The sequence below is a fragment of the Caloenas nicobarica genome, chromosome Z (genome assembly GCF_036013445.1).
Source record: "Caloenas nicobarica isolate bCalNic1 chromosome Z, bCalNic1.hap1, whole genome shotgun sequence".
Classification (NCBI taxonomy): domain Eukaryota; kingdom Metazoa; phylum Chordata; class Aves; order Columbiformes; family Columbidae; genus Caloenas; species Caloenas nicobarica.
Genome location: NC_088284.1, coordinates 83,480,952 through 83,497,887, shown reverse-complemented (window position 1 = coordinate 83,497,887; position 16,936 = coordinate 83,480,952). Strand labels below are relative to the sequence as shown.

The window sequence follows — 16,936 nt, the reverse complement described above, 5'->3', positions numbered from 1 at the left end:
GGACTTAGTCATTCATACAATTGAAAACTTTCATCATCTTCCTTGGTCAGATTTGTCTACCTTCAGCTTCTAGGTAAATCAGAATGTTCTGCTGTCATCCCATAATAATTCTATAAGTACTGGAATTTAAAGATCATTTACTGAAATGTTCATCTGTTTACATGACCAGTATGCTTCAACAAATATTAAACATAGTTTAAAAGAGTATAGAATGCCTATCATTACAAAATTCTGTCATGTTACTTGCACTGAAATTGGGTCTAAATCTTTCATTTCTTTTTTCATGCTAAACATTCTGCTGAAAATTTGGTGTAAGAGAGAATATAAAGTGAGATCACAAATCAAAACAACAACAAAACCCAAAACTAAGAAAGCCAAATCCTGTTCAACTGGCTTTTACTTTATTACTCTAAACAAATATATTCTAGGTAATACTAGTGATACAAAGAGGAGGGTGGAGACCTCTTCCGTTTAAGCTTCTTTAAATATTTTTTTGTCATTTGTGGGCTTATTTTAATGTTTGTAGGCTCTGAGGAACATGCAAAAGTGGATTGTAGCTGGATATTTGATCTTATACAATGCAGACTCATGAAAAAAATAACAATTAAGAAGGTGACTCATGGACAGGTTCAGTAGTCCTGCTGTGGCAATAGCAGTGGAAGCCGGAATGGACATTGTGGTATCTTTAACTGGTTCTACTGTCAACTTGGACATTTCACCTTTCCTTTATGAAAGCCTTTAGAATGGTGGACTAAAATAAATATATAGTATAATCTGTTTCTTTCAGCTGTTCTAGTCTCCTCCAACTACCCGTGTTGTTTACAGATTTGTCTGCGTCTGGAATGGTAAAAAGTGTGCACAAACTTGAAAAGTCACTGAGTTTCAGAACAAAGTGCCAATGGAGAGAGTGAGGCAGCATATTTTGTCTTTTATGTAAAATACTACAGATTAACAACTTGGTCATATAGGTTTCATATTTAGGCACATAATTTTCAGTATCCTAATTTGCTTTTCTAGAGATCAAAAACTTGACATATGCAGGATGGATATAGCAGCTCATTTAATTTATTACAAAGTACTCTGCAAATCATAACCAAAATCTGGCAGCTTTGCTTAAGAATATAAAAAAGTCACATTTTGTTATATAGTTACAAAAATAATACGCTAAAAAACATTGTTAGAGAGATGATGCATGTTTTTGTGTAAGTGAAAATATATACTTTTTATAAAGTGTGTATTCAGAACCTTGTTTTTCAAAACCTGTGAAACTCCTATTTTAAAAGTTCTTTTATACTGTATGTTTCATTACGGCTAATATTTGTCAGGTAACACAACCCAGTGTCCAGAATACAGAGGAAAAACAGATTTACCAAATTAGCTTCTTGAATGACTATATCCAGTTGGCCACACTTTCATATACTGAATTTTATGTTCAATTCCTAGGTCCATTATTTGCTGAGTTGTGCATAGTTCATCATGTTAAGAATGTATCACTGACAAATTTAGAAGTTGTGCCTGATTTTAAAGGAATACTAATCCTTCATCAGTTCTCTTTACAATTATAGCTGTACAATCAAAATTTCCATCTGTTAGCTTGGCTCTATATCTTTCCAAACTTTGGTAAAATTAACTGGAACTGAAATAAAGATTTTTCTTTTAAATCTATCATGCTCTCTTTTGGTACTAGAAGATTTCCCTGCAGGGGCTAGGTTTAAATTAATCTTTAGACTGCTTAGGAAAGTTTTGTGTAATCATAAAAGCGGTGATGACAGAACATTGTTTTCCAGGAGTAGTCTAATAATAGGACTGGCTCTTTTCCAAGTTACTAGAGATGCAGTATTAGCTGTTGTTTCCAGGGAATTAAAATTATTCAAGATTCTTTATTATGTTATTGAAATGCAACAAAATAGTAGGAGTGTTGAAAAATTAATAACATACTTAACTTCAAATAAGTAATTCTGGCATATCCTTTCTCCTTCCTAATGTTGTGATCAGACATTGTGCATTCTGCTATCACTTAGAGTTTCTCTTCTGTAGGACAAGGTTACTTAGACCTGGCCCCAAACTCACCTGTGCATCTTGGGTCATTATTTTTTAATACTTATTTTTCTGTGCTTCATTTTCGTCTATCCTTCTCTGGCCTTCCTGAAGTAACTTTAGCATAACAAATGTTGGTTAGAAAGGGCTGCTGGAGGTCATCTAGTCCAACATCCTGCCCAAAGTGGGACAATCACCGAGCAGTCAGATACAGCTGTGCTGTCTGTCTCATGTAAACCCACAGGATCCAAGATCTTGCAACCTCTTTGGGAAACCTGTTCCACAGAATACACCGTTGCCTCCTATTCAACACCATACTGGCCATACCCCATGCTTGAGTCTGGGTAAGGTTGGTACTCAGATGTCAGTTCCCAGCCTAGGTTATAATAATTTTGTTGCTGGAGTAAAAAGTTGCACTTCACCTCAGTGGACTTTCTGTATTCTTTACTCTTTTATACTGAGTAGGCGATGACAACCTTTCGGTTAGGGAAGATCATAACGAGTAAGGTGGATGCACTTTTTTGTGATTTGGTACTATGAATTATTATATGTTACTTTCTCAACAAGAAATCAGGTAAACTACTTGAATGCTGGGAGAAGAATTTAGATATTCTTTTCATAAAATTGCTGTCTATTGGGTAAAAATACCTGTCATTCAATTTTAAAAACTGAAAGTATTTATCTAAATTTTAACATGTGAGAGTTATAATTCATGAAATTGCTTTTTAGCTATGTTTATTCTATATACAGAGCTAACTCCTTCAAAGTCTACAAGGAAATACCATTAGGATGCATCTTGTTGGCATCTCATTTTTTCACACCTGCACTGGGGCTTACAAGATCAATTCTCACCTTGTCATACTCTGCTGAAGAATAAAACCACCGTAGCTTGGAATCTTGCTGTGGTATTAAATACTTTCACAGATGCTATCCACTGCTTTGAGACTATAGGCAGCTGCTTTAACATAACTTGTAGTCAAAACAAATTTCCTACTAGCTATTATTATACTTCTGTCAGAAGAGTAGTTGAATTAAACTGTCTGGCACAGAATTGGGTTTTTCTGGCAAGAATTACGTAGCCAGCAGTGGGCACTGAGAAATACTGGCACCAGAATTACTGTATTATCGTTAGACACTTGATTTTTTTATAGCATTTGAGGTTATTGTAATATTTAAACAATCCTTAAAGCCCTCAGGTTATCGCTATCTCACTTTGAAAATTTGTGTAGAGGTTTCGTTATAAGCCTCAGAGTCCAAAAGTGTAGTATATCCCGTGTCTGTCCTTAGGAGACAGCTAAGAAACACACTTAATGAGCTGCTTTAGCCCAGAATTCTCTCAAACAGTTCAAATACTATCAGTTGATGAGATGTGGTCTTTTTAATCAGATTTCTACCAAAACTGTATTTATCATGCTTTCTTGTAGGAAGCTGGATCTATGCTTTGCTATATTAAGACAAATATTTTGAAGGATGAGAGACAATAAGATTTTTTTCCTTTGGTTTTTTCACAATGTTGAAATTGTTGTCTTTAAAATAATTATTTTCTAGTTTAAGTTCTCCCTTTATCTATATTACAGTCAGCTTTATTTTTAATCTTCAGGTTTTCACAAAGCACAAATTCACAATTTGCTAATCCTGCTCAGATATTGCTTACTCAAGGTCATTTTGGACTCTGCAGTAAATTCTTACTACTGATTTTGTTTGATTAGTAAAATTAATTTCCAAATAAATCACCCTATCTTTTGTGTAAGTTCAGAAGCTCTACACCTGTCTTTCTTGTTGAAAAGTGTAGTTCTCTCTCGTCTTTCATCTGGGGTGTTGTGGGCAGACAGTGACTGCATAGCATTTTATATAGTATAGTGTAGACTGTAGCTACACTTCTAAGTTACTTATGTGCAGCCATGAAAAAGACTTTAAAAGTAATTTAAAATAATTAAATGACAAAACACAAATATTATTAATGCTGTGGTGACACAGCACCCTATAAGAGGAGATTTTACCTTTTAAGTTAGGAGTTCCTGAAGACTCCAGTGCATTTCCATTCTGTGTTTAGATCCACTCTCACTGTTTCCATTCCAAGTTGTAGCAGTGGCTTTTTTATGTCTTGTAAAAAGATTCTCTTGTCCCAAGAAAGTCCTCATGTCTTTTCCTGAGGTATTTTTAAATGTCCTTCTACTCTTACTGCAGTAGAAAGAGTACTGACTCAAAATTGGGAATGTCATTGAATCACTGCAGAAAGTAAATGAAATATGTAAAAAATGAGTTATGTAGAAGTGGCATTTTTAAAAGTAGTTATCTTCTTTCTATAGCTTAGAAAATCCCAGCCGTGATACATAAAGAAACAAGCTTCAGAGAAGGAAAGTTACTAAGATGAAAAATCACAGCCACATAAGCTGAAAACTTAAGTGCAAAAGGAGTAATAATTGATTATGGTTAATGGAGAATAGACGTAACAGACTCTATCCTGTCTGCTGGAATTGTATTCAGTGTAAATGAGAGTAAAAACGGAAGAAGCCAAAGGCTATCCATTCCTATCACACATCGTTGCATCGTAGTGGTTGCCGAAGAATTGTACAAATACTGAAATATTTATTATTTATTATTAAATAATAATGAATGGAAAATATTAAAATCTATAATCATTTTCTTATAATTATATATATTTTAGTCATATAATATCATTAATTAACAAAAAAGTTAACTTTTAGTATCAGTGGATTAGACACATCTGATTTTTGCCTCTCATATCCTTTAGGTAAGAGAAGTCATGCAAATGTGACATAAACCAAGCTTATCTAATTCTTCAGTAGTCCTTATATTTGAAAACAATGTTTTTTCAGTCAGTATTTTATTTCTCACAAGCCAGTCAAGGTCCAGCTTCTGGTTCAAATATTTGTCCAGTTTAATCCGAAGTCTGTATCTACTTGCATGTTATTCGAAAGAGAATCATTATAATTTCAAAACATATTTTACTTACAATTATAATAAAAGTATTGATAATATGTATTATGCAGAAAGAAAAGAGCTGTAGAAATAAATGTCTGAAGAGCAATTTGGTTATTCAATGCATTTTCAAATGCAGTTTGAAAATGTGCTACCTAGGAGTAAAAATGTGAAGAACACTGCTTTAACAGCACTGACAGTGCTAAATACCAAGTTTCAAAGAGTGAAACTAAATAAGATATCGAATGACATTTTTAACAGTACATAAGATAAATAAATTTGCAATTATGTGTATGCATACATGTATTATTATTATTATTTATCTGAAGGGATTTTCTGTCTTCTATTTATATATATTTAGTACTAGTGATCCAAAGCAATTTTCTGTCTTCCATGTAATTCAGAAGTATTCGTTTTCTTTCAGGACATTTCTGGACAATTCTGATGAACATCTTCCTCAAGATTTTTCAGAAGTCTTTTATCATCCATTACACTGGTTATTTTGCATACCATCATCCTGTTCTTCCTTACTGAAGTGAGTATCAAAAATTGATTGTTGTAAAAGAATCACCAGATAGTCAACATCATTAATCAAATACTGTTACATTTTAAAGAGTATATCCGAATCAATGTCAAATTAATATTCTGATTTTTAAAAAATAGAAATTTTTTTAAAAATTCATTGCAGTTATCCATTCTTTACACTTTTAAGAGTCTGTAAGAAAGGTCACACTGAAAGCAGTGCACTGTGTAGCTTTTTGCTATTATATTAATTATGTTTGATATTTGAATTATCTGTAAGGTTTTCTTGCTTTAATTAAAGAGTGTATAGCTCTTGACAATAATGTAGTTCAGCACAGTTGCTGTTTTGAAAGACTTAATTAAAGGGGAGGTAAAGAATGTATGCCTCTCTGTTTATGATTGCTAGTTAAAAAAAAGGTTTGATATATAAATAACTCATTGAAAAATATGCTGCTTGATTGTAGTTGATTTTTTGGGAGATTACTGCATGATTAGAGGCAAAAGCTTAATTTCTTTTTCTGTGTCACTGCATATAATGACAAGATACATATGAGACATATGCTACCAGCTGTGCTGTCATTCCCTTTCTAATTTTGAACCTGAATCACTGCCACACCAGTGCAGATCCTCTCCTAACCCCTTCACCTCCTCCTCCTCTTCAGAAGTTATTTCCTGAGAGATTTTCACTCTCCATCTTCATGAAAAGCTGCTTTTGTGAGTTGTTATTGTGTTTCTGGAGAAAGTATTTTTATATTTTTGAGGAATACGTTATCATTTGAGTGGCGACCTACGGTGACCTATTGAAGACCAGTGTTCTGTGGGTTTATTACCTCTTACCTCGTGCATGCAATGTCTTGTACCTTGTACATCACAATACCTTCCCTATGATTTTGCACTGTACTACACAAAACATGCTGATTTCTCTCCGTAGCCTTCGCTCCTAACTACATGTCAACAGAACTGCTGTTTCCTTCCCTGGAGCCTCTGATTCCTTCTGAACCAGAGTCAACCAAGTCAGCTTTGTGTGGTTGGCTAACTCAAATGCCAAACAGCCTGAATAGCTGTTGAATTCAGAATGTGTCCTTTTCTCTGCTTGAAATAGTAATATAAGGCTTTCTAAAGCTTGGAAGGTCATGTGTTTGTGGCATGTCTACCTTGAGCTTCAAAGAAATTTGTCAGTGTTTTTCTATGTTATGCATGGGTGGAGAGGAAAGAGAGGAGAAGGGGGATATAGGAGAGGGGATGACTGCATGATCACTTAAAAAGAGATCTACTTTATTTCTGGGAAAATGTATACTTCATTAATGACTCACTGCACGGAAAAAAAAAAAAGACAAGAAGCTTTTTGATGCCCTAATCCAAGGCCAGTACTCAAAATTTAAATTAAACTGTGAATTATGAGTTTTGGAAGATGACTTCACAAGTGAGTACTCTCTGCTGCATAGAAATATGTAAAGGAAATCCTGCCGCCTTTTCAGTCTGACATAATTCTCTTTTTTGAGGTGGAATTAGTACTTTATTGATGCTATTTAGGACAGGTTTGTCTTGAATAAATAGCAGAAATCTATTGCAGAGCTATCCAGCATGTACATGTTTTCCATGGATGAAAAGTGAGAAAATAAACATCTTCTTGACCACCAAATGGGAAAATGTGGAGTCCAAAAGAAAGCACATCTCTGAGAAGATACAATTAGTGTGCCTGTGTGAAGACAGTCCGTATATATAAAGCCACGTGAACTGTCCCACTGATAATGAGTGAAATATGTTGGTAAAATATTTAATGTTTTCTTTTAGCTTTTCAGCTTCTCAGGAAAATCAAGGAAAGACCCTCTATATAATGAAGCAATTTGAGAAACATATTTTGAGGTGTTCATATTTTGTTATTGGTTTTACACTGTATATTTATGTCATGGAAGATTTTCTTTCATGAAATATTGCACCGAGAATATTAACAAAACACATTGCAGAAAACTATTTTTTTAGAACATCCTAATTTTTCCTGGATTGTTTTATATTTTTACTTCATGCATCTAATAAAAATACATATTCATGTAACAAAATTGGAAGTACAGGCCATTGTTCACCTCCCAGGTGTGTCTACCTAATTTTTAACTGAACACTCTAACTTGACGTAAATATACCTATTAAGTATTTTATCTTCCTAAGCTTGATATTTCAAGAGAAATTTTTGCCATTTCCTGAAATTATTTTGTTCACAATTTCATTATTTAACCTGATTTACTACATTATTTTTCATGCCTAACAATGGCTACAGTCTGTTTTCTTTTGCCTATTTGACTTCAACATCTTAATCAATGTTAACACAAATTAGTGTTTATTTGCATTATAAAATCTTGAACTTATCACTTGAGGTTTTCTTTTTTTCTGTCTTGGATACTAACCAAGATAACATAGTTGGTTATAAAACTAAATAATTATTGATAATTTATGTTACAGTTCCTTTAGTGGTAATTGTGATGTGTTCTTTGCTTCATTTGGGGTTTATAATCATACCATTTGCAAATCAGAGTTCTTTTTTTTTCTTTTACTGTACAAAACTGAACATTTTTATGTGTGATATTTATATGTACTTCACCTTTTGTCACTTTCTGTGAGGCTAGTCGTATTTTCACTAGTACCGAGCTACGAGGATGGGAGAACATATGCCTCTCCATATGCACATTACAAAACTTCTCGGTGCATTTATTGGTGCTAGCTTCATGGCTGTAGGGAATGTCTGCTGTATTTTATTTTTCCTCCAAGTGAGTCACACCATTGTACATTTCAATTTGCAAGAGGCTTAAAGCGCCAAGAACTGGTGTATATTACAACATGATAACTTCCCATCTGGTCAATGACAGACAAGTTTTATTTCAACTCAAATATTCTAAAAATGGCATTTTCTCAAGTCATTTAAAATATTATCTTTTATGAATCTAATTGACCAAACCTGTCCTTTTTTTTTAATTGTTTGAAGGCAATGAGTGACATTATTAGGTATGATAATGTGACATTCAAGGGAGGAAAAACTGAAACTGGACTGTATATTTTAAGTGGATTAGTGAAGTGTTGAGTTTGCTTTCAGCCACAGCACTAATTCTAGTGTGAATATAGTAATTGTTTTAATTTAGACCTTAATTACTAACTACTAATTGGTTCTTAACATACGTTAGAATTTATGTATTTATAACTCATCTTCAGCATAGAGAAATTAAGATAATACTATAAGAATGCAAGGCCCTAATGTTGAAAGTTTGAAAGCGATATGGATTTTAAATATGGAAAAGTTATTTTGGCTGCAGTTCTATCAAGTTTTAAATGTGTGTATATTTTTGATAAATATTATTAGAATCCAGTATGTACTTCTATGGAAAATCATTGAGCCAGGGTACATTGTCAACAGTTATATATAATGTACCAGATGAAAATCACAAAAGCCGTACATGAGTTTTCATGGCAGGAAGATGTAGCTCCTGATAACGAAGGCTTTAACTGATGCTGAAGGTGTTGTGTGTGTACTGGCAGATAATGTTTATGCCTGCATAGTTAATGAGTCAGTGCATATGTAGCTTTTACACTGGTGCATGTAAAATTTATGTGCATAGAGGTTTACATATGTGGTGCATAAACTCTCAGTGTTAGCAACTATTGTTGTATAAACTTGTAGCCAAAATGAATAAATACATTGGCTGAACATCAGTTAAAATTTAGATGTAAAACTTTCAAAACCATTAAAAATTAAACTTTCAAGGAAAAAAATACACACAACCCAATTTTGAAAACTTGAAAACAGTAGATACAATGGGTGATAAAAATCTTGCAGGATGAGATTTTTTTTTTTTAATTTAATTTAATTGCTCCAGTGTGAGTTCGACGGTTTGTGTTGTGTCACTGACTGAGCTCAGAGGAAATTCTGGAAAATTTTTGTTTGGAAACCTAAACTTTTGCAGAACATGGAAACTGCAAACAGAAAACAAACTGCAATGTCCTTAAAAGCTAATTAATTTCTTCTACACTTTCTCCCTGATGGCAAAACAGTCTAATATTTCAGGTGGATTTTTCAGGACATGTAAGAACTGGTCACCCTAATGTGGAATCTTGCAGCCTTTTTGAGTATTCTCTCTGTTTTTTTAATTAAAAGCTTCATATACTTTGTCCAGGACACTTTAGAGCTCTTCCTAAACAATTAATGTGATAGTGAACTAAAGAATAATAGCCTTAAAGTTATTCAAGCACCAAAAAAAAAAATTATTAAAAAATCCTTTTTGCCTGGTAGAACAAGGCAAACATGGTTCCTTGAAATAGATAAGTGAGGTTGCTTTGTATCAGTTATAGCTTTGGCAGACTACCAAATGTTAATTTGCTTTTAGCTAGTTGAGATTAAATGTAATTCCTTCCCTGAGCTGCCTTAAAGTAAGCAAGCATGAAAGTGTTTTGAGAGTAATCTGGGAGGAATTGACATTTAAGGGAGTTAGCATTACATCTGCACTTTAAGGTTATTAATTTCATAGATAAATTAACTGCATTATTTTGTCTTTGTCTTATATTTTGAAAGGACTCCATCAGCCAGAGAAATAGCAACACAGGGTCAGCTGAAACTGCTCTTATCCCAACCGTACTGTAATTTTAACTTGCTTTTGGAAACGTTGCTACATCACAATTGTCTCTTGGTGAAAATTTTACTAAGAAGTTCAGGTAGGTATTGATACTGTCAATCTTTGTATTACTGAGAAACACAAATTCATTTTTAACTACTTAAATATTGAAGCAAGGCTATCAGCTATTTTTTGTGGGCTATCAGTAGCCATTCAGCTATCCTTAGGGCACTTCTTGGAAGGGTAAATGGGAATGTTTTGCAGTCCGTCTGAGTATTCATAGTTTTAAAGCAGACTACAATTTGATAAAAATAAACTGCTATTGTAAACACAAAGGAGCCAAAAGGAATTTGAACTTAATAGACCTTTGATACCACAGCTGCTTCACACAGATTTTTAAGTAGATTAATAGTTTGAAAGATAACTTTCAAAATTATGTTTCAATAGTGAAAAGCTTCTTAGAGGTTTTGTTTATTATATGTTTGTCACTGTAGGCATTCTAGAATTACATTTATATGCTTCCTCATGTTAATGCTCTCATTAATGCCGCTATGAAAGTAGAATATAAAAAAGAGCGGTTCTACAAGGTTTTCTTTTCATTCTGCTAATACTGCATTTGAAGCAACAAACATTATCGCATCTTTCCTTTTAATACCTTTCGGATCAAATGATCAGATTGTTGAAAAGCTAACAGTGTAATCACCTGTTTGACATAATTTTGCAGTAACAGTGAATGAGAGTCTCCATTTCTATCTTTCTTTAGCAACAGAATTCTTATAAAAAAAAAGTTAGGTCCACATAATATTAAATATAAATAATTTAGTTCTGTCATTTTAAAGTGGTCTGACATTCGTCAGGGGCACAACATTGCTTCCATTTCTGTCATGCATCTTATTGAGAGCTGCACTGCATCCACTTGCCTATTCAAATACCTGTCATCTTTTACAAAGACTGACTAATGTTTGATCAGGATCATGTTCTTACCCTAGTGTTATCCAGTATTGAATTTTACTAGCTGCTTAAATTATCACAGGTATTAAGTGACAGAATGTAGTAATCTATTGACTGACCAACCTCTTGAGCTTCAGGGAAATATGTGCTAGTTTGAATTAGAAAATGTGGTATTTACACAGACTTTATTAAAGTAATTACAACATTGGTATGAATAAACTTTTAGTTGAGGTAAAGTTGAAACCTGCGATGATCCATATCTTCAAAATTCATTTCAATAGGGTTAATTATCTAATGATAAAATGATTGTATTCTTTATTCCTTCACCTGTACAGTAGCTGTCTGATGCTATATGAGCTATTTTTTTTTTGAGCTGTTATGTATTAGCACAAGGAAGGTCAGACTAATAAGCTATACCTTAGTAATAGCAGTAACAGTTTTGTATTCTTCAGTTCAGCAGGATAAAAGGCTTACAGACTTATATACTCATCGATAGTAAAATTTTGCAATGTATAATATTATGCATGAACACAGATAAAAAGCTAAGTATACCATAGTTTTTGAGTGATTTACATGAGTGATAACAAAACTCCCTGGTATTTAACTAGATGATAAGAATTTTTTAATAAAAAAAGCCTTATCATGTTTTATTTTATTTTATGCTTAGTCTTTCCTTTTCCCTGTAAAACTAAATCAGCAGGCAAATATTCTGTGTAAAGAGGCGCTTATCTGTAGGTGTTTTTAGGTAATGATAACACTTTTTTGTATTGTGGGAATACTTTGGGGTACTTACCCTACGCATCACACAAAAACATTTAATTTCATTGTTCTCGTGTGGTTGTACCATGGTAAGGGTCAGAAATAACATATGTTCCATGTCATAGTAGGGAGTACTGTTGGGATTGGCAAAGTTATCTCAGTAGTGTTTTGAGGGAATGAATATATGCATGATTCAGTGTTGCTAAATATTGTAAGAAGTTTATCATATTTGTTGAAGTTATTGGAACTCCGGGTAGGTACCTATTATGTACATGAAATGTACATAAAAAGTAGAATGCTCCTCAAATATGAAGTTATCAAAAATACTAAAGGCAATAAATCAGGAAACCAAAAACTGAACCACTTATTTGTCTCCAGGAAGTATGGCCACTAGGTAAAAGGCACCTTGGAAAAAAACATTTTAAAAATTGGATTTTTATATTAGACCTCTATAACTTAAACTACCAGTCTAGATAACCTAGATGTATTGAATTACAGCTAATTACAGTGTAATATAATCCCAGAGTTGTTTTCTATAGGTCCAACATTCAGCAAATTTATTCTAAGGCATGTTCTTGAGTGAGTCGAAGGGTCTGGGGCCTTTGCTGTGCCTTTGTGGGGGGAAATATAAAAGGTAGATAAAACTGTGTTAATTTTCTGACAAAACGAATGGGTTCTCAATTTTCCTGATGGAATTTTTCATCAGAATTGCTTTATCATCCATGGATATGAAACAGAAATGGATTATTTTGACAAGCAACAAATAACAGAGGAATAAAGGAAGTGGTGCTTGCATAATATTAGTTATTTCATCCAGCAGATGCTGATGAGAGAACAGGAAAGGTGAAAGTGAACTCTGAGAATTTCTAGTACACTTGCTCTAAATGCACAGCATGCCAGCAGAACAGTGTCTGACTTCTCATTTGAGACTCTTTATTTCGAGGAACCAGAAGTTATTCTTTGCATAACAAAGCACAAAAGCAATCGCTTTATTGAATTACATTGGCCCAACAGGACTAATACCAAAGGGAACCTCATCGGTCAACAGACACCTCGCCATTTATCAATAGCAGAAAAGAAAGAGGTGACTGAGAAATTGTCAACAAGGCACATCCGAGGCCTTCAACCCATCATTGCACCTCATAGATACTTTTCTTTAAGAAGAAGAGATGGTAGCACCAAGTTGATGATGTACAATAGAAAAAGCAATGTATTCCTTTAGAAAAACCCCTTTACTCATTACAATGGACATGAGGCTCCAGTTGTTACAGAGAGTTAATTTCGTTTACTACAAACAATTTTAAAGTCAATACTGGCATGTGGAGATAAACTGGAAGAAAACTGCTTTCACAGCAGGATGAGCCATTGGCAGTTTCACCAAATGTTTTTGGCTTGCACAATGCGTATTTGAGAGACTAATGGAAGAGGGTATTGTGTAGCCTGCGCAGTTAAACCTAGATGGTATCCTGGTCCCCACTAAAACTTTGAAATAAGAACTGATAGAAACATTTGCACATGTTCTGCGATAAGTTTAAGGCTGCGAATCTGAAATTGGACCCAAAGAAATGTGAGATGCTTCAAAAAGAGGTAATTTACCTTGCACACATAAGCAGAGTGGGGAAGGGAGGATTTCCAGTATCAGCCAACTCCCTGGACATTAATAGATATGAAGAATTTTCTAAGACTGTGCTTTTATAAACCATTTTCTGGCAAGATAAATTACTCAAAAATATATTTGTAGAATGGAAACATTTTTTTTCCTCTACTCCAATTCTTTGCCCCTTGTGCAGCAGCTTTTTAACTGCCACAATGTATAATGTAGCATTTCAAGGCAAATTTTAACCAGCAATTACATTTTAATTAAATGTCATTAAGTTAATTATTTTTAGGCATTTAAAGGTAAATAGCACTGATTTTTCTTAAGCTACCCTAAAATAACAGTGAAAGGTTTTAACTTTACAAACTGACCTCACTTAGGAAGGTATTACAAAAGAAAGTCTGCATTCCCTAAATAAACTACCATCTCCATTAAAAATTCTTGGTGTTGGCTAAATCTGTATAGCAATTTAAAACTTTTATTTCAAGTACTTGAAGGTAATTATTTTTGTACTTCCTTCTAATAACTCCTTGAATTTAATAATTCTGAGGGACAGTCTACCAGGCAACTGGAAAAACCAGCAATTGCACTAGTCTCATAGTTTAACCACACACAATTTTGGGGAAACATAGTCTTGCAGGCTTTTCCACAAAACTTGGGGGTTAATCTGCAACACTGTCCTCATTAGGAGAACACAAGCATGTCTCTAAGAGGAATTTATATGCTTATGCAGATATGCTGCTCCAGATATTTGTGGATCATTTGGGATGAGACTTGTGAGTGCAGACTCCAGAGCCCCTGAAAGTTTTCTTAGCTTCGTCATGATAGCAAACTGCATCATGGTAGCCTAACATTGAAATATCAGAAAATTATTTTTAAAGTGGCATCTCCTCAAGATATCCATTTGACTAATAAAATTATTAGATCCTGTACCAGCTTAACCAGTGTGGTGAAATGGTAGATATATTTAGTGGCATGATGTACTTGTAGCTGTAAGGTCAATATCAAGGGGATCTTAATCAGATGTCCCGTTCCTTTTGATGACTTCCCAGCGATAAGCTAAAGAAAACAGTAAACAGATTTTATGGATTTTCTGAAATATCAAATAGGAATTTCTGTTTGGACTGTAATAGAGCCCTGATGAAAATCATGTACCTCTTGACAAACTGTGATATGTCTGTGACAGGCTCTGTGACTGCATTATATGATCATCCAGATAGCTTTTCAAAGACCTACTTGTTTATGGTAAACGTCTAGACTGAATATGTTTTAAGAGGGTAACTTGTTCAATATTGATCCCAATACATGGGGTAATACAAAGCAGGTAATGTGGCCACAGAAATAAATTTGTTATTACCTCATCAAATTTTGTCTAGCAGAATGCCATGATTTCCGCATGCTGTCTCATAAAATCAGTGATGGAGGGACTCCGATAGTATTGATTTTTCCGTTTGGCCCAGGTAAGGCAGATTTCACAGAAGCCGTTAACCCAGAGATTCATTAATGGAAGCTTCTTCTCAGATAGTTCAAAGTAAAATGTTTGGGGAGAAAAATTTCTGAAGGGAGCTGAATGAGGGAAGTACTATGGGATTGGTGATGTATTAGTATATAGGCAAAAAAAGTAGTTTGCCAGTATGTTAATAATTTATGGGCAGATGATGTAAAGTTTTTTAAAGTCTTTTTGTCTTGCTTTGAGTTTTTTAGTTGTCACAAATTCAGGATTCATTGGATTCACAGGTTGCAGCTGATATGGGAGATATTACTATTTGGGATTTACTGAACTGGAATGGGTAGGGTTAAGTTCTGCATTTCATTTAAGACTCTGAAGTACTATGATTTAAAATTTCTTTTTGGAATTAAAAACCAGAATAATAGACTTTCTGCCAAAATGAAGTCATATCCAAAGTTACAATAGATTCTAGCTGTCAAGGCTGACTGGAGAATGATTGCATTGGAGAAGAGCGCTCTATGAGAGACAAGTAAAATGATCTACCAGAACAGATAGAGAAAGAATAGGAAAAAAAACGGTGACAGAAGAAGCACTGATAATATAGTGCAAGGAAGCAAGTAGTGCAGACTGCCTGCTGAAAGATTTTGTTCTGTAAACAAATAAAATATATCCTTTTTGCATTCTTTATATTCTGATCAGCTGCTGTGATTTAAACTCAAAGAAAGCAGAAGTTTAATGCTCTTGGCGAATAAAAGAACTATATCAGAAATAACTTGCTCCATATTCACTTTCTCTACCTAAATGAAACAGCATGTAGAAATTTGAATTTTGACTACATCTTTTGGTCAAAAAAGACAGCATAACTGTTTATAGCTTGTCTGTCTTGTTAGGATTCACTCGGGAAGAATTCTAGAGTCAATAACAGAAGATTTTCTAAATTGGGTAAGATCCATTTCATGGCTAAATCAGTTGCAGATAAGAGCTGGATGAGTGTGATAATGTCAGAAAGTTACTGGAAGGTATTTCTGTCAGTAAGAAAGAAATGTGGATAAATTACATTAGTAAGTCTGCCTCTTTGAATTTTTTTTTTAAATACGTGATACTATCCCAAGAGGTTAAGTGCATTATTTTGTCATGGGAAGAGTGATTCATTGTGACTGGTTAAGGCATAGCTGTTACTCACTAGATAAACTATTTTCTTATAAAAAGATTTATTAATAACATTAATAATATTTTTAATGTATTTTGGCATCCTCTGTGCTTATGGAACATTGTGCTATATGGAGATAACACATACTAGATTTTCTTTAACAAATACCTAAGATAACTATATAGACGGTATTAGTGTATGGATGTAAGTCCTGCTAAAATGGAAAGGAAGCATCTCCTTTGAGCTTCCTGTAGGAGCTTTAGATTTCCTTCACAGATTAGCTTTTGATATATAAATGCAGTGAGTGGAAAAAAGATAAATATATGGAGGGAAGCATCAGGGGGCAGTAAGTATGATGCCTATCGTATAAATACAGTTCTTATGTGGTGATTAACAAGAAGGCTGCAATGGAGTTCAAACCAGGATGAATATTTAATGTTATGACAGGTGAGCTAATAAATGTTAAAGAAAATTTCTAAGGCAAGAGAAATCTACATGTCTTTCTGTAGACGCCTAATTCATAATATTTAACCAGCTATACTGATCAAGTTGCTAAACCTTTCAAACAGCTGACATTATCCATGCCAGTTCATCAGTCAAAAAAGTCAAGGTTGTTGCATTTCAACTTGAGCTTTGAAGGGTCAGATATTCTTATGACAAAGGCAACTATCTGCTTCAGGGTAAAAGAAAAAAATCTGATGAAAGCATACTTAAGATAAATCTTGTGATGTTTAGCCTCAGAATGGTTCCCAAATGGATTCCTGAAGTTCTTGCTTAAAAGCACAAGACTTATGTTATACACTGGTATCCTGGTTTTGTTTAAAACAAGACCAATTTTTTTTAGTGAATTTTCCTTTCAGCTAAAATCTTCTAACTGCATTTATCTGAAGTTGGCTGCATGTTTTTCAGACAGTGTTGTCTCCGGAGTTGAT

The 16,936-nt window shown here is 33.9% G+C and overlaps 1 protein-coding gene across 5 annotated transcripts in view; it reads left to right on the top strand.

Annotated features, from left to right (window-relative positions):
• The window catches only part of KIAA0825 (KIAA0825 ortholog), a 240,843-nt gene that overhangs the window by 92,934 nt on the left and 130,973 nt on the right, over positions 1–16,936 (top strand). For all 5 annotated transcript variants that reach the window (XM_065655929.1, XM_065655928.1, XM_065655927.1 and 2 more), the window contains exons 13-14: positions 5,405–5,515; positions 10,058–10,197. In XM_065655929.1, the coding sequence (XP_065512001.1) occupies positions 5,405–5,515; positions 10,058–10,197 (251 nt within the window). The remainder of the gene's footprint in view (positions 1–5,404; positions 5,516–10,057; positions 10,198–16,936) is intronic.